At 36.9% G+C, this 27,719-nt stretch overlaps 1 protein-coding gene and 1 long non-coding RNA gene across 2 annotated transcripts in view; one reads left to right on the top strand and one right to left on the bottom strand.

Moving 5' to 3' along the window:
* Nucleotides 1–27,719, bottom strand: part of LOC100888627 — a 201,883-nt gene that overhangs the window by 13,864 nt on the left and 160,300 nt on the right. The window contains exons 104-111 of the mRNA XM_030997330.1: nt 13,870–13,995; nt 13,367–13,486; nt 5,166–5,285; nt 4,328–4,447; nt 3,640–3,777; nt 2,917–3,162; nt 1,966–2,103; nt 393–518 (exon numbers count right to left, since the gene is read on the bottom strand). Coding sequence (XP_030853190.1) covers nt 393–518; nt 1,966–2,103; nt 2,917–3,162; nt 3,640–3,777; nt 4,328–4,447; nt 5,166–5,285; nt 13,367–13,486; nt 13,870–13,995 — 1,134 coding nt within the window. The remainder of the gene's footprint in view (nt 1–392; nt 519–1,965; nt 2,104–2,916; nt 3,163–3,639; nt 3,778–4,327; nt 4,448–5,165; nt 5,286–13,366; nt 13,487–13,869; nt 13,996–27,719) is intronic.
* Nucleotides 14,407–15,575, top strand: LOC115929126. Its single transcript, XR_004066318.1, has 2 exons — nt 14,407–14,714; nt 15,140–15,575. It is a non-coding gene; the product is annotated as an uncharacterized LOC115929126 (long non-coding RNA).

The following is a 27,719-nucleotide window of genomic DNA, read 5'->3' as shown; positions in this document are numbered from 1 at the left end:
GTCTCGTAGCATTATCATAATCAAGAATACTTGATGTTCTGAAACACTTTTGGCACCTGCATGTAAACAAGTGGCCTTCTGTAAAAAATATTGCTTCAAAAGTATGATTCTTTCAACTTTGAGGATTCTCTAGGTTCATTCTGAGTTGAGCATTGTGTTGCTGTACCTTTAGTAAGGGAGGTATTAAATGTGTTTGAAATCATGTTAAACAAAACTTTGTACTTATGTATTCAAGATGACTATACATAGCAGATATATATAATCTGAAGGCTCTCTCAAAGATTCATCTGTTCTTCATATACCCTGTTTCAATGAAAATAAGTTCTCATCACTCAAATCATATGTTCATAATTCAGCCTAATGGGGAAGTAGAGAGCAATACCAATGTATACCTTGGCATTGTCCACTGCTGAGTGCATAGCCATCAGCACAGCTACATGTGAAGGCTCCGTAGGTGTTAAAACAATCTTCCATCACTGCATCACAAGTACTGATACCTAGTGAACACTCATCAAGATCTGATGTACAATATTAAAGAACAAAAAATAATTGTGATGATGCTGATGGTTATTGCTGATTTGAAACAAAACATAAAGCTTTGTGATATAAAGCTGTTGTCTATTATTTATGTACTTCAACGTGGTCTTTTATGGAAAGACATTTCTCATAGCTTCTGCATCTCTTGTACAATAGCTAGGAACCCTTAAATAATCTTTGATATACACAAACTTTCATAGACAAGCGAAAGACCAGTGCAAATTGACAACACTTCAGACAATCAGAGAATTAATCACTTTTTGGTTCACAGAAGCCTTTTCTGGATTTTCTCAGTAAAAAGCAATAATTTGTTTTCTTCTTCTTCAGAGCTCTTGATAGTTTCTAGACCAGGGGCCTGTTTCATAAAACTTTTTATCTATAACAAATGCTAAATTTCTATGACAAATTTGCTCTCAGCCAATCAGATGCCATGATTTCAGTAGCCTATAACAGTAGCTTGTAACTTGTTATTGATATCAAGTCTTATGAAACAGGGCCCAGAACCATGTACTCTCCATTCTAGTGCTGTGACTAAACTACCATGTTCAGTTTGGTTGGTATATTTTATAGTATTAATGACTGCTTTGAGAGAAATAGTTGTTTTATTACGCTCAAGGGAAGGTTAGAATTGTGCTATTCCCCGAGGCTTGCCGAGGGGAATAGCCCAATTGTAACCTTCCCGAGAGCGTATGAAAACAACTATTTCTCGAATATTAAAGCAGTCATTAATACTTTTATATGCCGAAAAAAAATAGACTAAAAAATGACAAATTAAAAATATTTATCATTTTTGTCGAAGACGGGATTCGAACTCTTGCGTACAACAAGAGGTGTACCGAAAACCAACGCTTAGACCACTCGGCTATGGCCCGCCGTTAACATGCTTGGCAGTTTTCTCCAATATATACATTAAAATGGATTGAAACCGGCTTCGCGTGTGATGAATGCTTCGCAAAAGCTCCATATACGGACTCTTCTTTTACTTTTGCAATGCATATTGGCACGAACTTAGATCAAGATCTATCGGCAGATGTTGTTTTTTTGTTTTTGGAAGTTTATTTTCGTCTTCATGTCAACAATGCAAGATAAAATTGTCGGTAAGATCGATCGAGATTCAATTGTATTGAAATTACCGACCAATCCTTCGCACACATACGGCATCCTCCATCGCTCAAACCATTTTTTAACATGTAAACCTATGGGGTAACCATGGAGGCTGACCAACTATTTTTAATAACCATGGTTATTAAAAATATTGAAATGTTTTAAGCATGGTTACCGAGAATTTTACAGGAACAGTTGAAGTTTATGAATGCAATTCGACCAATCAGATGGCTGGATTTCTTAAGTGAGGTATATAATATCTTTTGTTGCCTGTTATACATGAATTCATTTTTATTTTCCTTGAATTGTTATTGAAATACACACCATTACATGATCTGCCTCTGGCTCCTTCAGGGGAGATGAATCCAGTCTGACAGGTACAGATGTAGCTTCCTATGGTGTCTGTGCAGGTAGCCAGGGGATGACAGTCATTCAGGGTATCCTCTACACATTCATCAACATCTGGAAGGCAACAAGAGATATCATTACTGTGTTAAACACATGGCTACAAAGGCCTCACTATCTCCAGTGGAACTTTTATTCATCCGGAAACCGAAAGAATGACTTTTTGTTTTGTCACCCTTTGCCAATGAGAATGGGATCTACGGTACTGAGATGATGCAGCAGTCAAAGGATCAATTGTTGTCCATCTTGCACAGGGTAAAAATGTCTAACAAGCGTTCATTTCAGATATGTTAAATCTATAAGGCCCTTTCTGGGGAGAAGATAATGCAACATTACAAATACATATTTGATAAGGTAAAGGATTGCAATAATTGTAAAATGATGATTAGATATCAGGGGTTCTGTGAGAGTTTGGGATCTTGAAAATAAGGTAGGGAGAAAAAACAGGTTATAATTCATTATCAGGAGTACAGTTCAAGCTCGAAACAATAAAAACCAAGGTTCTGTCTGACTGTATTAAAAGGATGAAATTGATATTATTCTAAAATATGTATGTCAAAAGATAAAAGGAAATATTTATTTGTTTTTTATTTACTCATTTATTTCTGGTAAAGGTTTGTGACTGATTCGGGGACTTAATTGCTATTAATTTGGATCATAAGCAACTCTTTTCAACATATTGGCTGGCTGGAATGCTCCCCAGGGAGTGGAGATTATGCATACACTGTGTGCGGGCATGCACTGTATCCAATGACCGGGGTAATAGTATATTTATAAAGCGCTTAGAGACATTTGTATTAAGCGCTATATAAAAGCTAAATATTATTATTATTATTTAGTTGAGAGACTAGTTCTGGGATTTGTACTTACTCGTGCATGCAGTTCCATTAGATGTGAATCCATCATTACATGTGCAGGTGTAGCTACCAACCATGTTGTTACAGCTGGCGTTCTCATCACAGATGATACGATTCTCATCACACTCGTTGATATCATTGCACTGGATGCGACCATCACCACGGTAACCAGCATCACATGTGCACATGTAGGACCCGTTCATGTTAGTACACTGGGAGTTGGTGACGCATGCATCTGGTGTGTTACACTCGTTGATATCTGAAAGTGGAGAAATTTGATGCAAAATATAAAGACAAACCCAGGTCAATAAAGAGACAGTACTTTTTAACACAACCATTTAACTTTGAAACAGTGCATGCAGCAAATTAAGCGGGCCTTGTGTAACGTCTATGGGAAGAAATAAGTACCCAGTAGTAAATTTTCAATCCATGGTCATTAGTTGTTGGTGATGTTGGATTATCTAAACACATAAAGCCCGTCTGATTTCCAGATTTGGTATTATTTAAATTAATCAAGGTACATGTATTAGAGGTATGTATATGCAAGCTCCACAGCTAAATTATAGCTCTGTCTCTTTGCAACAGATCTCATGCATTTTTGTATGCCGAACACATCTTAATGTATCACTACACTGAGCTATGTACGCTACTTAACAGACAATAATGCTGTGTACAATAATCAACTATCACTGCAACTTCTGATAAATCAGTGGTCTCACAACTTCCATTCACTCACCTTCACACTGGAGTCCGTTGCCTTGGTAACCAGCTAAGCAGGAGCAGTTATAACTCCCAGGGAGATCTATACAAGCAGCATTGGAGTCACACTCATGACGACGAGTGTCATTCTGAGACAGGGTGCACTCGTTGATGTCTGGGTAGAAAGAAATTAGAGAATTAAATAATTACTGTAATCTTATTCTAATGTACACAAGGAAAACTAGTGATAGATATCAGTTTAAAGTTACAAGAAATTGTGGCCTTTGTATTGAAATTTGTAGAAGAATAATCAGAAAATGATTGAAAAGATTAAACATTGTTTGTACAAGTATGTTTATTGAATATTAACTGTGACAAAAATATTTAATTTCAATATATACATGTAAATAAAGCTACATTTACAAGTAATGTGAACAAGAAATGTGAGAAAATATCTTATCAGCCATCCTAAAACAAATTCTCTGAAACAGCTGTGACCCCATGACGGCTTGTTTGATTTGTTTTCCATGTAATGATTGAGTAATGAAATACCCAATTATCTAACAAATTCATTTAAATTCTATGGAGGATTGCATCAAAGGGTATAGAGGCACTGAACAAGATCTGCAGCTCTGGATGTAATACTGAATGCCAGATGGGGCCTTGGGGGGGGGGGGGGGGGGGGGTATGAGGAGTAAATAGTCTGAACCATATTCCTAACTTACTGATACAGCTGGTTCCAGTAGGGTCATATCCACTGGGGCATTCACAGATGAAACTTCCAGAGGTGTCAACACAGACCGCTGGTGATATGCAGGTGGTGTCGTTTACACATTCATCGATGTCTGTTAGGGAAATAAGTTTGATCCAAGTAAATCACAATTGCATGCCCCTTTTCAGGATAACAAAAGTAATGAGCAAATATATAAAATATCAGGAAGTTAACTTAAACAACAAAATAAGATTATTCCTGACGACGGATAGTCAACCTGTTCGATACGTCAAGCCACTCCTACCACCCATCCTCTCCAAGCGCTATAGTTCTCCTTAGAACTATAAGCTAAGAAAGATAACCAACAGGCTTTTTCAAGACTACACCAATAGTCCTTTTCAGGACTACACACCCTCAAGAAAGATTACCAAAAGTCCTTTTTAGGACTCCTCAATCCTCCCTCTCTCTCTCACATGGTGCATCCGGAAGCCTGCTAAAAAATAAGATTACTTGCACAATGAAAAAAATGCTTTGAAAATAAATCATACTGAGTGCAACGACATAATAAAGTAACATATGCAATAGTATGAGTATATTTACAGTGATACATCCAATTCAATTTAACATAATAGTGGTCCTATTCAACCAAAAGAAACGATTTTCATCTTTAATCAAATAAGATACATAGTAATGTAAAGGAAGTTTGATAACACTTTTATTACACTATCACCTATGACGTACAGATAATGATGGTAGCCTACATAAGACAATGATTCTGATGCCAAAAGTATGTTTATTTATGCATGACAAAAATTGTCACTGAATTAATTCCTTAAAAATGAAATACTCACTTTCACAGAATGTTCCATTTCCGGTGTAACCATTCAAACAAGAACAGTTATAGGGTCCCTCTGTATTGACACACTGTGCAAACTCATGACAATCATTCCCATTTGAACACTCATCAACATCTGAAAGAGAAGAACAGTTAATAGCTTACATGAATCAACTACAGATCAAGGTATGGAAGTGAAGAAAAGAAGATTCATTACATTATGCACTACACATGATGAGCTAAGGAAAGAATTGTATAGGTTTTTACAACAATTAAATAGATTCTTTAAAAAAAACTGCCCCAAAATCTGACGTTAATAACAATGTTGTACCTTTTTGTTATTTTAAAACACAATTCATCTGAAAAAGAATTATTCAGAAAATAGGATAATGAACCTTTGAACATGGCGTGATTTTATAGAACAGATTTCCAGCCAGAAAATCACATTTTGGGTCTTTCCAGGACAACTTTGAAAAATCAAGAATTTTCAAGGATTTCCAAGGACCCAAGGAATGCTGTTAATGCTAGTTTTGTTCTTCATAGATAATTATCAGATCATAATGGGTAAGTAAATGACTTGAATTCCATATCAAACTCACCAAGACAGGTGATCCCATCTCCATCATAACCACTCACACAACTACACATGTAGCTGCCCAAAGAATTGATACACTCGGCATTTGTTCCACATAAACTGCTGTCAGCACACTCATCGATGTCTAAAAGGAAACAAAAACATGTATAAGTTCTCCCATAATTATTAAAGAATAATGAGGAAAATTTCTTCTTAATTGGTTAGTCAAGTAAAACACCTATAAACATTTCTAAAAACATCTTGAATGCTCAAGCACAGTGTAATAAAAAAGCGTTTCACTGGATTGTGAATTTCTTTATTTATTAGGAAAACAAGGAGTATATAAAAATAGAAAAAAGGACAGAGTGAATAACAAACAAACTCAAATTTTTTGAAAGAAGGATATGTTCAGAGATTGAGCAAAATAGTTTGAAACTATCCTAAAAAGAAAAATCTTCTATTATTGTATTGAGGAAACTGCACAACAAAATACTCTTGCAATAAATAATAGAAATAAAACACATGTATGTTACCTTGACAAATTGATCCATTTTGTACGAATCCGGTCATGCATTGACACATGAAACCTCCCACTGTATTAATGCATATCTGAGATGCTGTATCACATGTGTTACTTCCATCTTGGCATTCATTGATATCTGATTAAAAAAGAAAGGAATTTAAACAAAAAAATATAATTAAATAAATAACGTGTACCTCACAATGTTTAGGCACAACCATACACTTATGAGAATCCCTTACAGAAGATTTTTCAATTGCATTCTTAAAAAGAAATATTGCTTGTGAACTTAATCATTCAGTATTTCATAAACATACGACAATAACATTTACTTCATGGGACTGATTTTTACCTAATTTTCAATGATAAAAATCAGTAAGAAAAGGTAAAATTTAGTGTGAATTTTTATACAAAATGCAGTCAAGAAATAAAGGAATATCAACGTGCATGCAGGTAGGAAATCTATTCTGTTTGATGACTCAAACTTTAAAGGTACACACTTCTGTTTATCTTCAAAATCTTTAACTCAGAGCTTATATCAACCCATTGATTCCTGATTTCTTTTCTTCCCATAGGCATTAGTACAGGGCCCCATTTCACAAAACTTGTCATCAGTGAAAAAATGACAGTTTTGTTATAAGCTAGTGAAATCCTTTCATCTGATTGGTTATCAGCAGATTTGTCATTGAATTTAGTCATTTGTCATTGGAAAAAGGCTTTGTGAAGCGGGTCCCAGGAGTCATCCTGTTCCTGCTCAGTGTTATATGCTCTGGCTCAAAACTTTATGAACCAGAGCAATATAACACAGTTTCCTATAGGAAATCTATTCATTCAGATGGTGATATCTCAGCCAATACTTAACCTTTTTAACTGGTTTTCGACATTTGGACATTATTTATTATGCTCTTTCGGAAAATGAAAAAATTGAGAAATTCTAAGAATAGATTTTTATGATGTCACAGCTTCGGTACTTCATGGAAATGGATTAAGGGTATGATACAGAACCTCAATGATGTACGTGACATGAATGTACAAGGTATACAAAAAACTGTATTCTTTATTACGCATCTCTTTACGCATAGTTCTTACGAATGTATGCCTGTCATAGTTTACAAGGTCAAAGGTCAATGATTTGCAAATCTTACCATTGCATGTGCGGCCATCAGTCATAAGGGAATACCCCTCAAAACAAGAGCAGTTGTACCCTCCGATGGTATTGGAACAGTCCTGATTGCACATGTTGCTGTATTCTACATCAGTGCACTCATCAATATCTAGAAAGGAAGGAGAATGGTAATTTAGTTGAATTGAGATTTTAAAGGGAATTGGCTCAATTAGTAAAGTGTCTTCATGTCAATCCACAGATCATGATTAGAAATCAGGGGGATATTTCACAAAACTTGTCATCAGTGATAAATGACAGCTTTGTTATAAGCTACTGAAATGCTTGATTCTGATTGGTTATCAGCAGATTTGTCACTGACTTCTGTCATTTTTCATTGAAAAAAGGCTTTGTGAAACACCTCCCAGCTTGGATTGATGACTCCGAGCTAGTGTTGTCTGTGAAATGAGCCCTCTCCCTGATTCATACATGTAGATGCACACTAGGAAACAATGTAAAACAATGTGATTGATGTCTCTCATACACGATGTCAAAAAGAGATCTCAAGTGTAGGAAAGTAATCCTGATGCACGTTCAGAACCCACTGCACTCCTCGCCAAGAGTAGAGTGACCCATGTATAGGGCTTCACCTGTACATCCCCATCAGTTATACTGGGGGGAGGGACCCAAGGGTCAAGGGTCAGAGTGATTAAGTTCAATTATCTCTATCCAAGGCACAGGCAATACAAAGTAACGAATAGTAATAACAGAATAGTGCTTACCTATACAAGATGTGATGTCGGAGCTGTTGAATTTGTAGCCATTGTAGCAAACACACATCTCCATTCCATTGAGATTAACACAGTCTGCATTGCTACATACAGTACTTATGCAGCTTGTTTCCGCTGAAAATGAAACGGGAGACCAATCTTATTATACATTATCACCTAATTAGCCTGAAAGACGGGTGACTGAGCTTGAAGAGGGGTCATGAGAAGGAGCACCCCTGAAAACAAGATTTTTCTAGAATTAAATATTGTAAAAACAAGGATAAATGAACTGCACATCCTTACTTGGTTGGCAATCATTCATTTTCTATCGAAATTGTTGGAGTGCTATTATTTATTTTGTCTGCTGGATATTCTGTGTTCCAGTCCATTTTCTTCTTCTATTCTGTTAGAATTAAGTTTGTGTCATTAACATAAATCAAGATTATTATGATGCCTGACTGGTTCAAAGTAATGTGACTAGTAATCCATTGTGATTCTTTGTGCAACATATGGCCAGAAGTTTAGCGAACTCTTTGGTACTTGTATCAATATGATTTTTAATCGAGAATGAAATAAATGCGAATTGAATTGAATTGAATTGACTTACGGACACAGTTGCCTTGCAGGTCAGCGATGAAGCCTTCATAGCAGTAGCAACTGAAACCATCTGGGTTCTGAGCTGGGGTGGTATTGTTACACCCCTGGGGGCAATCACTAATACCAAGGGCACACTCATCCTCATCTCGTATAAACACATAGAAAAGATGATAATTAAATGCAAGAGATTTAACCTGTTAACTACTGAATTGTCTCAGTCCCATAAGCTTATTACACAAAACAACTAGTTCCATAAGCTATGGGCTAAAATTACAACATCTTGAAACAATTCAGAACCTTAACCACCATCAAGGTTTTGGAGCAGGGGTGGTGTTGTTACCCTCCTGGAAGCAACTAATGATACCAATGCACACTCATTTTCATCTGGTATAAACGCAAAGTTAGATAACTGAAAAAAGTATATTCATTTCAAATGGAAAATTTTCTTGATACTACTTAATATGACAAAACATCTAGATTCTTAAAATATATCAAAGACAACATGGATATATAAAAAGCATTGAATCCCACATTATTTTTTTGTTAATCTAGAGAAGATGTTGACTTATTCTTAATTCTCTGTAAATCAATACTAATGCCCATAAACACTGATTATGAATACTTTGTATTGTTGTTAACATCAATATTATAATTATCATAATTTTTATCAATTCATAATTACTTCAAAGTGTTCAATATTTTTTTGTTTTTATTCTACTGAATGTGATATTGATATCTTTAGCAGATGCTAACTTACTCTCAAACCAATTGAACCTCAAGTCAACAATATACACACTCAAAAACAACCCAACTGATTACTTCAATTTTGTCAATCATGCCATACTTTTCTATAAATGGGAAACAAATACTCCTATCTAAAGTAGATATCAACTTTTGACCTGTACTGATCATGATTTCTTTACAAATTTCTGCTCTTATATATAAGAGTACAAAATCGCTATGTTTGCGAGATTGTTGTTTCCCCTCCGTAGTCATACCATTGGTAATGATATCTGATGTTGGTAGAGCGGTAGATGTCATATCTGAGGTTATTCCCTCAGTCCTCTCCTCCTCAGTAGTCAGACGATTAGTAGTGATATCTGATGTTGACGACAGAGTTGATGTAAAATCTGAGGTGAAATCTTCTGTTGTTCCTGATTCAGATGTCTCCTCCTCATTAGATAGACCATTGGTTGTGATATCTGATGTTGGTAGAGCAGTAGATGTAACATCTGAGGTGAATTCTTCTGTTGTTCCCGAGTTAGTTGTCTCCTCCTCAGTAGTTAGACTATTGGTGGTGATATCTGATGTTGACGGCCCAGTTGATGTAACATCTGAAGTGAATCTTTCAGTTGTTCCCGATTCAGTTGTGTGCTTCTCAGTAGTTAGACCATTAGTGGTGATATATGATGTTGACGGCCCAGTTGAGGGAATGTCTGTGGTGATATCTGATGTTAAGGAAGCAGTAGATGTAACATCTGAGGTGAATCTCTCAGTTGTTTGTGATTCAGTTGTTTCCCCCTCAGTAGTCAGAACATTGGTGGTGATATCTGAAATTGACGGCCCAGTTGATGTAACATCTGAAGTGAATCTTTCAGTTGTTCCCGATTCAGTTGTGTGCTTCTCAGTAGTTAGACCATTGGTGGTGATATATGATGTTGACGGCCCAGTTGAGGGAATGTCTGTGGTGATATCTGATGTTAAGGAAGCAGTAGATGTAACATCTGAGGTGAATCTCTCAGTTGTTTGTGATTCAGTTGTGTGCTTCTCAGTAGTTAGACCATTGGTGGTGATATCTGAAGTTGACGGCCCAGTAGATGTAACATCTGAAGTGAATCCTTCAGTTGTTCCCGATTCAGTTGTGTGCTTCTCAGTAGTCAGAACATTGGTGGTGATATATGATGTTGACGGCCCAGTTGAGGGAATGTCTGTGGTGATATCTGATGTTAAGGAAGCAGTAGATGTAACATCTGAGGTGAATCTCTCAGTTGTTTGTGATTCAGTTGTTTCCCCCTCAGTAGTCAGAACATTGGTGGTGATATCTGAAATTGACGGCCCAGTTGATGTAACATCTGAAGTGAATCTTTCAGTTGTTCCCGATTCAGTTGTGTGCTTCTCAGTAGTTAGACCATTGGTGGTGATATATGATGTTGACGGCCCAGTTGAGGGAATGTCTGTGGTGATATCTGATGTTAAGGAAGCAGTAGATGTAACATCTGAGGTGAATCTCTCAGTTGTTTGTGATTCAGTTGTGTGCTTCTCAGTAGTTAGACTATTGGTGGTGATATCTGATGTTGACGGCCCAGTTGATGTAACATCTGAAGTGAATCTTTCAGTTGTTCCCGATTCAGTTGTGTGCTTCTCAGTAGTTAGACCATTGGTGGTGATATATGATGTTGACGGCCCAGTTGAGGGAATGTCTGTGGTGATATCTGATGTTAAGGAAGCAGTAGATGTAACATCTGAGGTGAATCTCTCAGTTGTTTGTGATTCAGTTGTTTCCCCCTCAGTAGTCAGAACATTGGTGGTGATATCTGAAGTTGACGGCCCAGTAGATGTAACATCTGAAGTGAATCCTTCAGTTGCTCCTGATTCAATTGTTTCCCCCTCAGTAGTCAGAACATTGGTGGTGATATCTGAAGTTGACGGCCCAGTAGATGTAACATCTGAAGTGAATCCTTCAGTTGTTCCTGATTCAGTTGTCTCCTCCTCATTAGATAGACCATTGGTTGTGATATCTGATGTTGGTAGAGCAGTAGATGTAACATCTGAGGTGAATTCTTCTGTTGTTCCCGAGTTAGTTGTCTCCGCCTCAGTAGTTAGACTATTGGTGGTGATATCTGATGTTGACGGCCCAGTTGATGTAACATCTGAAGTGAATCTTTCAGTTGTTCCCGATTCAGTTGTGTGCTTCTCAGTAGTTAGACCATTGGTGGTGATATATGATGTTGACGGCCCAGTTGAGGGAATGTCTGTGGTGATATCTGATGTTAAGGAAGCAGTAGATGTAACATCTGAGGTGAATCTCTCAGTTGTTTGTGATTCAGTTGTTTCCCCCTCAGTAGTCAGAACATTGGTGGTGATATCTGAAGTTGACGGCCCAGTAGATGTAACATCTGAAGTGAATCCTTCAGTTGTTCCTGATTCAGTTGTCTCCTCCTCGGTAGTCAGACCATTGGTGGTGATCACTGATGTTGGTAAAGCAGTAGATGTTACATCTGAGGTGAATCCTTCAGTTGTTCCTGCTTTAGTTGATTCCTCCTCAGTAGTCCTTGTCCCTGGCTCTGTTGATTCTGCACCAGTTCTCAAACCTGAGGTTGTGAATCCTGAAGTAGTAGGAGATTGTGATGTTACATCAGAAGTCGATATCTCTGTCGTATCTGCACCAGTACTCATTTCCATAGAAGACTGAGTGGTTGTTGCAGTTGCTGAGATACCTCCTGTACCAACTGTTGTGGTTGAACCTTGAACACTTGTGGTAGTATCCTCAGTAAATTGGACAGTTGATTCAGGGTCAGTTACAGAATTCTCAGAAGTTACATCAATCGTGGTAGACGAAAGAATAACAGTCCCAGTTGAGAGCTCTGTGGAAGTACTCATCTGTGAGGTATATTCCCCAGGGGTTGATGTTACAAATGGTAAGTTATTGGTGGTTTGAATTTGTGAGGTGACTGACTTATCTGTAGTCAAGACCTGACTTGCCATAGAAAATGTAGAAGTTTCTAGAGGAACAGCTGTAGTTACACTGCTTAATGATGAGCCAGCACCATCTGAAGTGTAGAGATCTCGAATAGAACAGAATGAAAAGGGCAAAACAACATTACAATTTGTTGCAAGATTCATTATGCAAACATGACAAAAGTATTAATCTATCAATGGGTAAGCTAGAATGTAATAAGAAAGTGGGGATCAATTGAAAAACTAATCTTGAATAAGCAATATAAGTACTGAAATGAAAATGTTGTGGTCGAGTGCATATGTCACCGGACTGCGGATCACAAGGTCTGTGGTTCGAGTCCCGCCGCGGCACTAATGTCCTTTGGCAAGACATTAATCTACATTTGCCACACTCAGACCAGGTGTGGTAAATAGGTACCGAGTAGAAATATTCCTTGACATGCACTGTGCGCTGATAACAGGTGACGGAGCTAAAGCTAGGGTAATAATTTCCAGAGCACTTTGGAAGTGCATAGGGACGTGATAATGTGATATGTTCTATACAAGAAAGGAATGTTATTATTATTATCTTTATTTTCTCTAGATACAAATGGATCACCTTTTTATGACTGAAGTAATAAAGGAATCATCCATTAAAATGTGTACATTTGAGAAATATGATTTCTTTATCAAATCACCACTGGTGTTTGTTAGAGGGGTGGAAACATAAAATCAAAGCCATACTAAATAATAGTTTATTGTTATAAGTGTCTACTATTGATTTTGACTGCTACCTCAATAATAACAGCTACTTTATAAAACAGGTTTCCAGCCATAAAATCACATTTGGGTTTTTCCAGGACAACTTTGAAAAATCAAGAATTTCCAAGGATTTCCAAGGACCCAAGGAATCCTGTTCATGTTAGTTTTGTTCTTCATAGATTATTATCATATCATAATGAGAAAGTAAATGACTTGAATTCCATATCAAACTCACCAAGACAGGTGATCCCATCTCCATCATAACCACTCACACAACTACACATGTAGCTGCCAAAAGAATTGATACACATTGCATTTGTTCCACATAAACTGCTGTCAGCACACTCATCGATGTCTAAAAGGAAACAAAAACATGTAGAAGTTATTAAGTTCTCCCATAATTATTAAAGAATAATGAGGAAAATTTCTTCTTAATTGGTTAGTCAAGTAAAACACCTATAAACATTTCTAAAAACATCTTGAATGCTCAAGCACAGTGTAATAAAAAAGCGTTTCACTGGATGGTGAATTTCTTTATTTATTAGGAAAACAAGGAGTATATAAAAATAGAAAAAAGACAAACAAACTCAAATTTTTTGAAAGAAGGATATGTGCAGAGATTGAGCAAAATAGTTTAAAACTATCCTAAAAAGAAAAATCTTCTATTATTGTATTGAGGAAACTGCACAACAAAATACTCTTGCAATAAATAATAGAAATAAAACACATGTATGTTACCTTGACAAATTGATCCATTTTGTACGAATCCGGTCATGCATTGACACATGAAACCTCCCACTGTATTAATGCATATCTGAGATGCTGTATCACATGTGTTACTTCCATCTTGGCATTCATTGATATCTGATTCAAAAAGAAAGGAGTAAAACAAAATGACATACAATTAAATAAATAATATGTACCTCACAATGTTTAGGCACAACCATACACTTACGAGAATCCCTTACAGAAGATTATGCAATTGCATTCTAAAAAAGAAATATTGCTATGAACTAAATAATTCAGTATCTCATCAACATACTGTACGCTAATGGCATTTACATCATGAGACTCAATGACACCTAGGTTTCAATGATAAAAGGTAATAAGAAAATATAAAATTTAGTGTGATATGTACAATTTTTCTACAAAATGCATGTCTGGTCAAGAAATAAAGGAACATATGCAAAGTATATGCAGGTAGGTGTTAGGATTCAACCTTTCCCCTCAATGCTACCCGCTTAATTGTTATGTAGATTACAGCATTGGGTTGAATGCATTGCGTAGTTAGGCTCCACTGCACTCTACATACATTGTAGCTCAAACAGGTGATGCATAGCTATAGTGGGTGGGTTGCCTTACGTTGCAGTGTAGTGTCACTATCTGCACACAAGTCATACAGGCAGGACCTATGGGTTGGAGGTGGATGAAAGTTGTTTCATAGGACCTATGGGTTGGAGGTAAATGAAAGTTGTTTCATAGCATTTTGCGCTGCAAGTCCAATTTCCATAGAGAGTCACGATCACCAGAACCGACATTGAGGCCTGCCCCGATTTTCTGCATTTCAGTCAACCAGTCAAACTGTAAGTTTAATCCAAGTTTAATCCATATTTGTATTCCTTTTTATAATGATACATTGGGTGTGTTCATTTGTCATTGAGACAGTCAAGGTCACAAGTGAACCTTTGCATTAGGGATGAATAATGAAGACTGCAAATCATTTCTCTAAAGTAATAATGTAACTCTTTATACATTATATTGTTCATTTCTGAATAATAACTGAAAGTACATGTTCGCAGGATTTGCACTCAGTAATTCAGGCTCTTTTGGATGTTGAAAGGATATTTGTAATGCAATGTAAATCATTATGATAGAAGCCTTTTCTGTAATGCATGTTATTGTATTGCCTGATGATGGTTATAGTCTTGTTAAAAGATATTAAGTAGATGATGAATAATTTAGTATTATTCCGTAGACTATTAATAGCCTGGGTTAATGTTAATTTTAGATGGTGTTCCGGCTAGGACGTACAGAGCAAGTCCGGTATCCAAGTTCATGCCACAATGGGTGGATCTCTACCTGTAACGACTAAGGAGAGATGAAGGTGCCATTACAGATGGAGCAACCCCTTCGTTACACGGGACAAGTTCCAGCAACAGTAACAACTATGGTTTCTTTGTTCCCATGAACAATATTTTATTATCACATCTTGAGTGATTGCATCACTAAAGTGGGTTATTTTATTTATATTTCCAGACGTACGATAAACTTACGACCATTTTCAGTGACGATACTCTGTACAAAGGTGTGATTTTGTGACAGCTTAGAATACAACCTCAGGGTTGGGTTCAATATATATTTTATATCTTTATATGCATTTCTATTGTGATAAGAAGTAATGTAATAAAGATAAGAAGAAGATGATATCCTTTGATACACTTTAACAGAATTTGAATTCGTTGTTTATTGTGTAAATTTCCCTGTGAGACGATAAGAGAGTTAACTAGATCACGAATTAAAGTCACCTGAGTTTACCCAGTTGTGACATTTTGGGGGCTCTTCCGGGAGTCGAACCCGGGACCTCTCGCAGGAATATTAGGTTTTCTTTTAGTGTTTTGAACTGATTGTATATTATAAAACATGTAAAAGGAAACCGCATACATTTTAGAGCGTTAACTATCTCATGTACATTATTGACCTTTTCACTTTTGTGTCTCATTGTTATCTTTATATGAACTAGGAATATTTTGCGATTCTGTAATACAGAACAGGAGTCGGTGGCAAGTATTCAAATCGGCAGAACGTGTTCTTGATTCTCTCTGGTAAGTGACAATTTAGCAATTTGCGCATTTAGAGCGAATTTGGGAAGGGGTTAGTTACCCAGATAGGTTCACCACCTATCAATACCATAGTCCCGCTTTATTGTTAGGTTGGGTTATCAGTATGGAGGTCATTGATGAAAAGTTGATTAACTTAGGTAAGGAACTAGGTTTAGTTGGTGAGACCTTGTTGGAGTTCATTAAAGAAAGAGAACAACAGGCACGTGATGAAAGAGCAGCTGTAAGGGAAGATAAGAAACAAGAATTTGCTTTGAAGCAACTAGAGGGGAATATTTTAGATAAACAGATATCCTTAGAACAGGCCAAAAGGGGAAATGAATCTCAGTCAGGAGATACCAGTCGCGAACACCATAGTTTGACAAGAATCCCAAAGTTACCTCACTTTGATGAAAGTAGAGACAACATGGATGCGTATTTAGAGCGTTTCGAGAGATACGCTAGTAGTCAGAGATGGCAAACAGATTGTTGGGCCATTAATTTAGGTGCACTTCTACAGAAAGGCGTTGGAAGTCTACAGTAGGTTGGCACCAGATGAAGCTGAGAATTACTCCAAGCTTAAGGACGCCCTCCTTCGCAGATACCAGATGTCAGCAGATGACTTCCGGAAGAAGTTCTACAAAGCAACGCCAGAGACGGGAGAGTATGCTGGTCAATTTGTTGCTAGGTTAGAACACTACTTCGAAAGATGGTTGGATCTTACGGAGACAGACAAATCTTATCAAGGGTTGAAAGATTTGATTATTAGACAGCAGTTTCTTGAACAGATGAGTCCAGGGCTTGCTATCTATTTGAGAGAGCGTACGCTCAAGACTACTAGGGAGATGACTGACGCTGCTCAGATTTATATCTCAGCACATGGTGGTCATTTCAAGGGTCCAAGACAGGACAACAAAGTAATGACATCCAACAGGTCAGAGAAAAAGAGTGAAGCTTTTCACAGAGAAAAGCCCTTTCACAGTGAGAAGCCCACCAATCGGAAGGCGATTGGGCCGTGTTATTTGTGTGACCAAATGGGTCATCTTGCAAGAAATTGTACAGTAACTTCTAAGTCAAAACCTCAAAAGGTTGGAAGTTTTGTAGCTATGGGATTAAAATCCCATAATCCTAAGAAGTCATCAGGTAAGGACAAGTCTCAAACAAATCATGAAAAAGTTGATGAGGTGAACAGACTCTTATCTTTTGAATGTCCAACATGTTCTTCTTCCCAAGATTCAGGGGTTGACAAAGATACAACACAGGTCGAGAGTGTTGGGATGTTTGTCACGATGTCTGCCGCCGGGATGGAGCGGACTAGACCGTCAAGGAAACAGAGGAGGAAGAAAGTACTGGAAATGTGTGCGGCTTGTACAGGTAAGTTGCGTGCACTCATGCCAGTTAAGGATGGAATTGTTAATTCTCAAACAGTTTCAGTTCTTAGAGACACAGGTTGTTCTTGTGTAGTGATTCGTAGGAGCCTAGCCGCCAAGGATCAGATGACAGGAAAACACAGGCAGTGTATTCTCATCGATGGCAGTGTGCGTTGGTATCCTACTGCTAAGGTACATGTTGACAGTCCTTTTTATGTAGGCTGTGTTGTAGCTTTGTGTATGAAATCACCAGTGTTTGATGTGATTCTAGGGAACATCCAAAATGTTCTCCCACCCAATGCTCCGAATCTGAACTGGGGGTCGTCTACTTCAGGCCATGATGATCAAGGTAAGAATTTATCTGAGGTAGGGATGGCAGTTGAGACGAGATCCCAGGTTAAGGTTAGTAAACGGAAACAGACTCCACTGAAGGTAATGTCTCCTATCCCAGAAGTTTCTCCTGATGATATTAGGAAAGCGCAGTTAGCAGACCCTACGCTGAAGAAGGCGAGAGAGCTCGCGGAGTCTGAAGTTAAACGGCAAAAATAAAGACAAAAAATGCATAAACGGTTCCTATCAAGATTGATTGGTTGGTTGGTTGGTAAGTTGGTTTGTTTCACCTGACCAAAAACAAAGCATGTGTATGCTTGTAAGTAAATGTCCAGGAGGTTAACAGCTTTAAGTTCTCTTTGAGGGACTTGGTAATAAAGATTAATGCCTAACCAAAGGGCACTAACGCATCAACTGGGCTTTGAACTCAGGACCTCCCAGTTACAAGACCACTGCTCTACCATTGAGCCATCGTGTCTCCTTTGAATAAATCCAGTAGTGTGTCATTCTTAATTCCTCTAATCCCCCCACAAGCTCAATGATTATGCGCTCCCCTCATAACTTACTTGTCTGGGATGATGTTGTGGTGTTGGTCATCTCAGTGATGTTTTCCGTTGCCATGGTACTCCCCTCCAGAGTAGTAGCTATAGTAGGAGGCCGAGTGCTAGGAGCCCTCTCACAAGTATCTCCCTCATAACCACTAGGGCACCTTCATGAACAAAGCATTATACAAGGTTTTAGTCATGATTGTGTGACCTGTAGTATCACTTGTGCATGAAACACATATCTATAATTGTTGTTTAGATGCAAGTAGGCAGTAGCTGAATGTAGTATAGGATCATGAAGTGCCCTTATAGCTCTCAGCAAACAATATTCAATGAGTCTTTAATCAGTATATCACCTGCATCATCTGCTCAGAGCCAGAAAGGCATCCTAGCATTAACTCTACAGTTGAGCATGTATGTCAACAAACATGTATCAATTGGGAATCAGTGCCCTACTGACCCTTAGTTGATAATATGATTCTGGTGAAGTTTTTTTCTGAACTATCTGGACATCAGAGAAGCTGCTAAACTATGTGTAGCTCATTAGTCTTTGGTTCATAAGCACAAGGACAATAAGTCTGTGGGATCTATGTACTTGGTTTAAAGGTAATACAAAGTTTTGGGAAATTTTGAAAATTAGCTGGATAGTGATTCTAAGCACTAGAAAATTCAGCCCCTAAAACAATTTTCAAATACACCAGTTTACAGTTGTGTGCGCCATTTTAAACAAAGCCAATGACCTAGAGGTCATGTATTTATGCGTAAATTAAGATTGCGCCCATGCAAATTTTGATGATATCACTGCCTACGCGCTGCGTTGTGCGCGCACATCATTATTTGCATGGGCGCAATCTTAATTTACGCATAAATACCAGAGGTCAGAGGTTATTGGCCCTGAATTCAGGGCCAATGACCCGAGGTCAACTGTCTGCGCATGCGCACTGATACAACTGTAAACTGGTGTATAGCGCCTATGGCCATACAATGGTAGCTGCGACCATGAAAATCCAAACGGGAATAGCTAATCGGTCGATTTTAGTCAAGAAACATTGTTTTATAGCTTTATTAATATCTTGACCTTGAGAGGGAGCTATACAACATAACGAGATTATTATTTACAATTTCATAACTTTAGACTCGATTTCAACCGCGACAATGATCACTGAACATTTGAACCAAATTCATGACCCCATACCAAAACTTTGTATTATACCTTTAAGTCCACTGTGCACTTTAAAATCTGAATACAAGTAGGGAGATGGGTAAACACATGTAACTTTATATGAAAAGAATAAAAATGAGCTTATACTCACTGGCAGACTTTCAATCCATTCTGCAAAGAACATATTCCTCCATTGAAACAGAAAGTGTTTGTGCACTCTTGGGTAATTTCTGAAAAAGTCAAACAATATCATCAAATTACAGTATTTCTTTGACAAGAATAACGGATGCACTTCCAGGTTTTCAAAACAATTGGCTTTGTCTGATTTTAACTTTAGGTTAAATACAGGTATGTATGAAAGCCAAACAATGCAATTGAATTCTAATGTTTCCTAACTGAGTAAAATTCAAATATTTCTGCCTGAAGTATTGAATTAAATACCAACTATTTACATGTACACTGTAAATGCAGTACCGGTAGTACAATACTCGGAAGAATTTAACAGTGAAATGTCTACTTACTGGTGAATTCCACAGAGTTAATATCTACATTGATATTCCCTTGAGAGGCAATGCCTGTAGTAAGAATGACACCAGTCTCAAGGGTGTTCACAAGGAGAGCTGTGAGGGAGCTGCTTGAAATATTGACCGACTGGGTGAAGGAAACATAGTATGTCGCCACCACACTGCCGTTGGTGAAACCAGACACCGTGCAAGACTGGAAGAAGTCTTGCAGGTTTGGCTCCAGTAGGAAGAGATATCGTATCTGAAATGGTTACATAAAAACACATTCTTTTATCTCTCTTTTTTTTCTATACCATGCACATGAACATCTATTTATCCACAAACCTCTATACGGCAAGCCAAAATTTAAGATACATGCCAGCAATGGGTGATTTAGTTCTTAAACAGCATTGGTAAACTAACAGTGAGGTATAAACATAAACAAATTGCCACAAAGTAATCTAATTATTTTTTACTATCGAATATCCAAAAAGAGCCGTCATAAAAATGAGAGAAAAAAAGAGAGTACTTCTGACACTATCATGCAAGATTATTTACATGCATACAAAGAGCAATCTGAATATTAATCCACTACTGAATTTCCTCATTGCCACAGGCTTAATACAGGAGTCTCCTGGTTCAAGTAAGTAACAGGTTAAACATACTTTCCTGCAAGATTTATTTGTACAAAAACAATTGGAAAACAAAACCACAAAAATGTATATTAATGAGCTGACTAACTCGAAAGATACATTGCAGAAATCATCAAATGATACACTGTACATATTCTGTACATAAACTTACCGCATTGCTGACTAAGAAAGCTAGACTCGAGTAAGCCTGGCTAGAGGAGTCAGTGAGGTCTGAAGTGAAAATAGCTGGGAGACCGCTGATAAAATTGACAGTGAGCTGGCCACGGTATACTTCATATACTGTGTTGGGAATAAAAGAGGTTGATAGACTTAATATCTACCTTAGATAAGTAATTCTGCAAAGGTAAATGGTCATTTGGTCCAATGTCATTTGGTGTGTTTGTTTTACCAGACTGCTAAGAAAGCATGGGTGTGCTTGTCAGTAAGCAACCAGGGGACCAACGGCGTTAAGTCCTCTCCGAGGGACTGAGTAATGAGGATTAATGCCTTACCAAAGGGCACTAGCACATCGACTTGGTTTCGAACAAGGGGACATCCAAGTTATGCAACCACTGCTACATGTATCTACCACTGAGCTATCACGCCTCCTTTGTCCCACCCAACTTCTATAAATCATTGTTTACTTGTCTTCACTGAGATCATCAATCTCCATATCTTATTTTCCCTTTGCCAACCAGTCAGTTTCTAATTTGGGCTGTTAACTTTTAGTCTAAACTTCTTTAAGGTGTGCTTCAGTTACCATGGAACTGAATTTTAGACAAAATATGCACTCAACAAATCGTAGCAGCTTATTGCTCATTACATCTTCTGATAGACTATTTGGAAATTTTACAGGGGTGGTAGTTTTGTGAGCAAAATTATAATGCACCTGTTTCACACAGACTGTATTTTGACTACCTGGGACTACAGACAGGATCAGCCTACAAACTACTAGAGACTTACATGTGCATACTCCATCATTAGCAATGTAACCTCTATCTATCATGCAGTCACAAGAATAGCTTCCGGCAGTGTTAACACACCTCTCTCCTTCATTTGTGCATGACGTGTCATTCAGGCATTCATTGATGTCTGTGTAGAAGAAAGTAATGTTGATAAATACGATACATCTCAAACAGATGTGGATATGATCAGAAAAGCAGAAAAATAACATAAGGAAAATTGAAGCAGGAAAGTTTATTGGATTACCAAACATCGGGGAAGAAAGTACTGTAACTTCAAATTATTTTAATAGTCATATTACAGTTACTCAAGTGTGGGCATATAGAAGGCGGCACACGGACGTACGCACAGGAGTGTTATACCCATTATCTCAGTGTTATGTAGTGATCGGCAAGTTGTCTACTTCTTGGACGACTATATACCCACGCATGAACATCTTTCAAATATATGACATCTTTTTGCCTAAAAAATGATTGGATTATTAAAGAAGACCTTGACTGCCAAGTGATTACTGTAATACCCAAAGTCAGGTTTTTATTTATCTTATTTTTACTTTTCCTCAGAGTATGCCATCCATCATCTTTCATATGAATATAAACAAGTTTTGCCCAAAACTGAGTAATTCTTTCTTTGCAAATGAAGGTCTTAGCTACTTAAAAAGCTAAAACTTGAATTTCTCCTTCAAGAATATTGATAAAATGTGAACACTGATATGAAGGAACAATGTTTTCATTGAAACTCTTTTCATTAAAATAAAATAAAAATTGATTAAAAATCTGTCTCTAGCAATGAAATTCGAGATATATATTCTTAAACTTGGTGTCATTTTAAAAGTTAACATCTCATGTACATGCTCCACAATGTACTGCCATATAGTATACCAGGGCTCTGACTCATAGAGACTTGCCATTGATCTGTTTGGATCTCTAGTCCTCAATCAATTGCAAGTTTACAATCTCCCATATCTTAAGTAAACTATGGCACTGTTGCGATTGATTTGAATCAATCATAACTCGTGAGTAGTTTGCCCCTGGTGTATTAAAAATCAATTGTTCATCCAGTACCTGTACAGGTTGTGAATCCATCTCCCATGAATCCATCTTGACATTGACAAGTATAGTTTCCAGAGGTACCAAGGAAGATACAGTCTGAGTTTGTTGTGCAGTTGTCTGTCTCCTCCACACATGGATTAATCACTGTATTCAAGAAAAGAAGAAAGAAAAAAAGTCTTCAAATTTATCAGGTTTCATCAAATCTTTTAGAATCCATAACTTTCTGAAGTCACCAAATCTGTCAGAATCCATCATTTTCAGAAGTCACAAAATATCTGTGAAAATCCATCACTTAGAAAAGCCTTCAACTTTGTACAAATTCATCAATATTTCACTCTTGTAATTTATTAATGGATAATGGGGACAACAGACCATGTAGCATTGTACAATTTTTAAGATGAATCATATTTCCCCATAAATTTCATTCTTCTTATTCAACCAAGCCTCAATTTGCCTACACATACATGTGCAGTATTTAAATGAATTAACTTAAGAAAAGAGAGTATGTGAAATACACCAACTAAGATTTGTATCTGTGTAAAAAAAATGATATAACTTCATTGAAATAATTTCCATTTCAAAGTTCAATGGTAATGTTCAAAAGTACTGTCAATTTATTGACCTAATAATGCTTATCTCTATAAATTGACCAAAAGTTACCATCATGATTTCCAAGGAGGAAAAAATAGAGTTTTCATATAATATCTGGGGGGTGTTTCACAAAGATCCTAAGTTGAACTTAACTCTAAGTTGGACTTAAAAATTATGGAGAGCCATTTGTAGCCTTAAAATAAAATATATTCAAAAGCGAAAATTCAAGTATTTTAGACTTTTTATAAATTCCACATCAAGAACATGAAATCTCCTAGATAATGGAAAATATGAATGAACAAAATCAACTTTTCATGCCTTTTAAAATAACTTTTACAAAATATTTTTAAAGATGCTAATGGCTTTCCATAAATGTTAAGTCCAACTTAGAGATAAGTTCAACTTGGGATCTTTGTGAAACACCCCCCTGGATGTATTGTTAAAGTTTCATAGATTAATTTACTACGGTAATGTTGCTCAACATCAAAATCCTGATTACTCCAAAAGTCTATTGTTTGCAAAAATGGCCTTTGCAGCCTGAAAAAAAATCCGGTACCAAATAACAAATTCTGTTATGGACTAACCTGGCTGTCCAACAAACGCAGTACTCCTGATAATGACATTATCTGGCAGGATAATATCATCTCTCCCTTGAAGCCCTGCCAGGAAAGCCACTAGAATCTCATCTTTCGTGGTCGTAGATGTCGCAAGGAAGTCCAGGATGAACTCGACCTCAACTCCCAATGTCTGGAGACGAGAGGTGGAGACGGAGACAGCCGTGTAGTTGGTCAGACCGGCGCTTTGGAGGAGGGTGTCCACCTAGAGGACAAAGTATTTTCAGAGGAAATTAGTGACAGTCAGGATCATTACAGAAACAAACATTGTATTACAGGACAGGAAACATCTGTTGAGGGCAGGAAGAACATCTACTAGTACTCTGAGGTAAAGGATGTAAGTTAATACCCTTCTGGCTCTCATCAGGGACCCGTTTCACAAAGCCTTGTTTCAATGACAAATGACAAAAATCAGTGACAAATCTGTTGATAACCAATCAGAAGCAAGGATTTCAGTAGCTCATAACAAAAACTGTCATTTGTCACTGATGTAAAGTTTTGTGAAACGCCTCCCAGGAGATATACAATTTACATGAATGGAGAGTATTAACATTTGTCTTACAAGAAGGATAATCAAAACACAAAATCAGTGTGCTATTCACCTTGTGGATTCCAAATGACTATATCCAAGAAAATTGTAGACATTTCACTATATTTTTATCTTCCTTCCTTTTTTGAAACAAGACATTTTAGTCAGAAAAGTGAGATGAAAAAAAATTGACGAAAAAAATGGGGGGGGGGAGGGGAATTAGGGAGAAAAAAAAGATGGGGGGGGAGAATTGAGAGAAAAAAATTATCAAAAAAACTTTTCGAGAAAATAAAATTAGAGAAAAACAAATTTCTCAAAAAAAAAACATTTTGAGGGAGAAAAAAAAATTCAAGGGAGAAAAGAAAATAGATCCTCGCAATCGATATCATGTGACGAGCTCTGAAACAATCACATCTCGATATCTGTCTAAGCTATCTAATATCTATATATAATATCACCCCCCCCCCCCTCCCCTGCCAGTCAATATCTGTATAATATTACATCTTTGTTAATGATCAGACTTAAAAACATATAATTATACTCACATCTATTTCAAGCTGGGGTATGTACAAAGCAAAATCATTGTAAACAAAGTACTGTCCGAGCACCTCCAATCCAGCAATATCAGTGAAGGTCGCAGAGAGAAGCATTGACATGGCAGCTGTGATCAAAATATACATAATATATAATAGGGAAAGTTCTCATCAAAAGGATTCCATTAGTTGTCTATGAGGTGAACCGATCGGTGGTTTGTTTTGACAGATGAATAGTTAGATGGATTGATGGATGGATAAACCAAAGATAGAAGATGGATGAAGAAAGGACTAAATTAATTGATGAAGCGGATAAATAGATTGGTGAGCAGATTGGTGAACAGATAGGTGGAACATGGATGGATGGATTGGGGGTAAAATGGAAGAAATGAATTACCACACTTAAACGAGCAGTAAAGTATGACATCGTTTTAAACACAATTTACTAAAAGGCAGTCAATGTACATTTGCATCATATTCCATCATAATTTGTAATAGGCTCTTGTATCTAGCACGAATGTTTAACAATTACAATCCTCTTTCACTATGTTGGTTATCACAATTGTCCTGTCTAAGAATCAGATACATGCATGAGTACAGTTCAAATGAATGCAGTACAGTACATGTATATAAAGCTCTCATAGATAGAAAATAAAACTTATTTGGTCATATGACCAAATTTAATCATTCCTATTTCAGGATGTGTTATATTCATGATTTGTGGGGGAATAGAAATACTAATAGGAAATAAATACTAATCAAAAACTTTTTGAATGATATCTATGCATATACTTACGCAAGCATTGAGAGTTGACGACATAGTAACCTGTCCTGCAGACGCACTGGTATGATCCAGGTAGGTTCTCACATCGGGTGTTCACCTGGCTATCACAAGGGTCATCAAGACATTCATTAACATCTATCAAAGAAATGAAAATAAGGAATGAATAAATACAGTAATGAATCACTGAGGAAGTATTATTCTTTGATTGGTCTCGTAGCATTATCATAATCAAGAATACTTGATGTTCTGAAACACTTTGGCACCTGCATGTAAACAAGTGGCCTTCTGTAAAAAATATTGCTTCAAAAGTATGATTCTTTCAACTTTGAGGATTCTCTAGGTTCATTCTGAGTTGAGCATTGTGTTGCTGTACCTTTAGTAAGGGAGGTATTAAATGTGTTTGAAATCATGTTAAACAAAACTTTGTACTTATGTATTCAAGATGACTATACATAGCAGATATATATAATCTGAAGGCTCTCTCAAAGATTCATCTGTTCTTCATATACCCTGTTTCAATGAAAATAAGTTCTCATCACTCAAATCATATGTTCATAATTCAGCCTAATGGGGAAGTAGAGAGCAATACCAATGTATACCTTGGCATTGTCCACTGCTGAGTGCATAGCCATCAGCACAGCTACATGTGAAGGCTCCGTAGGTGTTAAAACAATCTTCCATCACTGCATCACAAGTACTGATACCTAGTGAACACTCATCAAGATCTGATGTACAATATTAAAGAACAAAAAATAATTGTGATGATGCTGATGGTTATTGCTGATTTGAAACAAAACATAAAGCTTTGTGATATAAAGCTGTTGTCTATTATTTATGTACTTCAACGTGGTCTTTTATGGAAAGACATTTCTCATAGCTTCTGCATCTCTTGTACAATAGCTAGGAACCCTTAAATAATCTTTGATATACACAAACTTTCATAGACAAGCGAAAGACCAGTGCAAATTGACAACACTTCAGACAATCAGAGAATTAATCACTTTTTGGTTCACAGAAGCCTTTTCTGGATTTTCTCAGTAAAAAGCAATAATTTGTTTTCTTCTTCTTCAGAGCTCTTGATAGTTTCTAGACCAGGGGCCTGCATGTTTCATAAAACTTTTTATCTATAACAAATGCTAAATTTCTATGACAAATTTGCTCTCAGCCAATCAGATGCCATGATTTCAGTAGCCTATAACAGTAGCTTGTAACTTGTTATTGATATCAAGTCTTATGAAACAGGGCCCAGAACCATGTACTCTCCATTCTAGTGCTGTGACTAAACTACCATGTTCAGTTTGGTTGGTATATTTTATAGTATTAATGACTGCTTTGAGAGAAATAGTTGTTTTATTACGCTCAAGGGAAGGTTAGAATTGTGCTATAGCCCAATTGTAACCTTCCCGAGAGCGTATAAAAAACAACTATTTCTCGAATATTAAAGCAGTCATTAATACTTTTATATGCCGAAAAAAAATAGACTAAAAAATGACAAATTAAAAATATTTATCATTTTTGTCGAAGACGGGATTCGAACTCTTGCGTACAACAAGAGGTGTACCGAAAACCAACACTTAGACCACTCGGCTATGGCCCGCCGTTAACATGCTTGGCAGTTTTCTCCAATATATACATTAAAATGGATTGAAACCGGCTTCGCGTGTGATGAATGCTTCGCAAAAGCTCCATATACGGACTCTTCTTTTACTTTTGCAATGCATATTGGCACGAACTTAGATCAAGATCTATCGGCAGATGTTGTTTTTTTGTTTTTGGAAGTTTATTTTCGTCTTCATGTCAACAATGCAAGATAAAATTGTCGGTAAGATCGATCGAGATTCAATTGTATTGAAATTACCGACCAATCCTTCGCACACATACGGCATCCTCCATCGCTCAAACCATTTTTTAACATGTAAACCTATGGGGTAACCATGGAGGCTGACCAACTATTTTTAATAACCATGGTTATTAAAAATATTGAAATGTTTTAAGCATGGTTACCGAGAATTTTACAGGAACAGTTGAAGTTTATGAATGCAATTCGACCAATCAGATGGCTGGATTTCTTAAGTGAGGTATATAATATCTTTTGTTGCCTGTTATACATGAATTCATTTTCATTTTCCTTGAATTGTTATTGAAATACACACCATCACATGAT

This window comes from Strongylocentrotus purpuratus, unplaced genomic scaffold, assembly GCF_000002235.5.
Source record: "Strongylocentrotus purpuratus isolate Spur 01 unplaced genomic scaffold, Spur_5.0 spur5_scaffold_4, whole genome shotgun sequence".
Lineage (NCBI taxonomy): Eukaryota > Metazoa > Echinodermata > Echinoidea > Camarodonta > Strongylocentrotidae > Strongylocentrotus > Strongylocentrotus purpuratus.
Note: the sequence above shows the minus strand (reverse complement) of the source record. Positions and strands in the feature narration are given on the sequence as shown.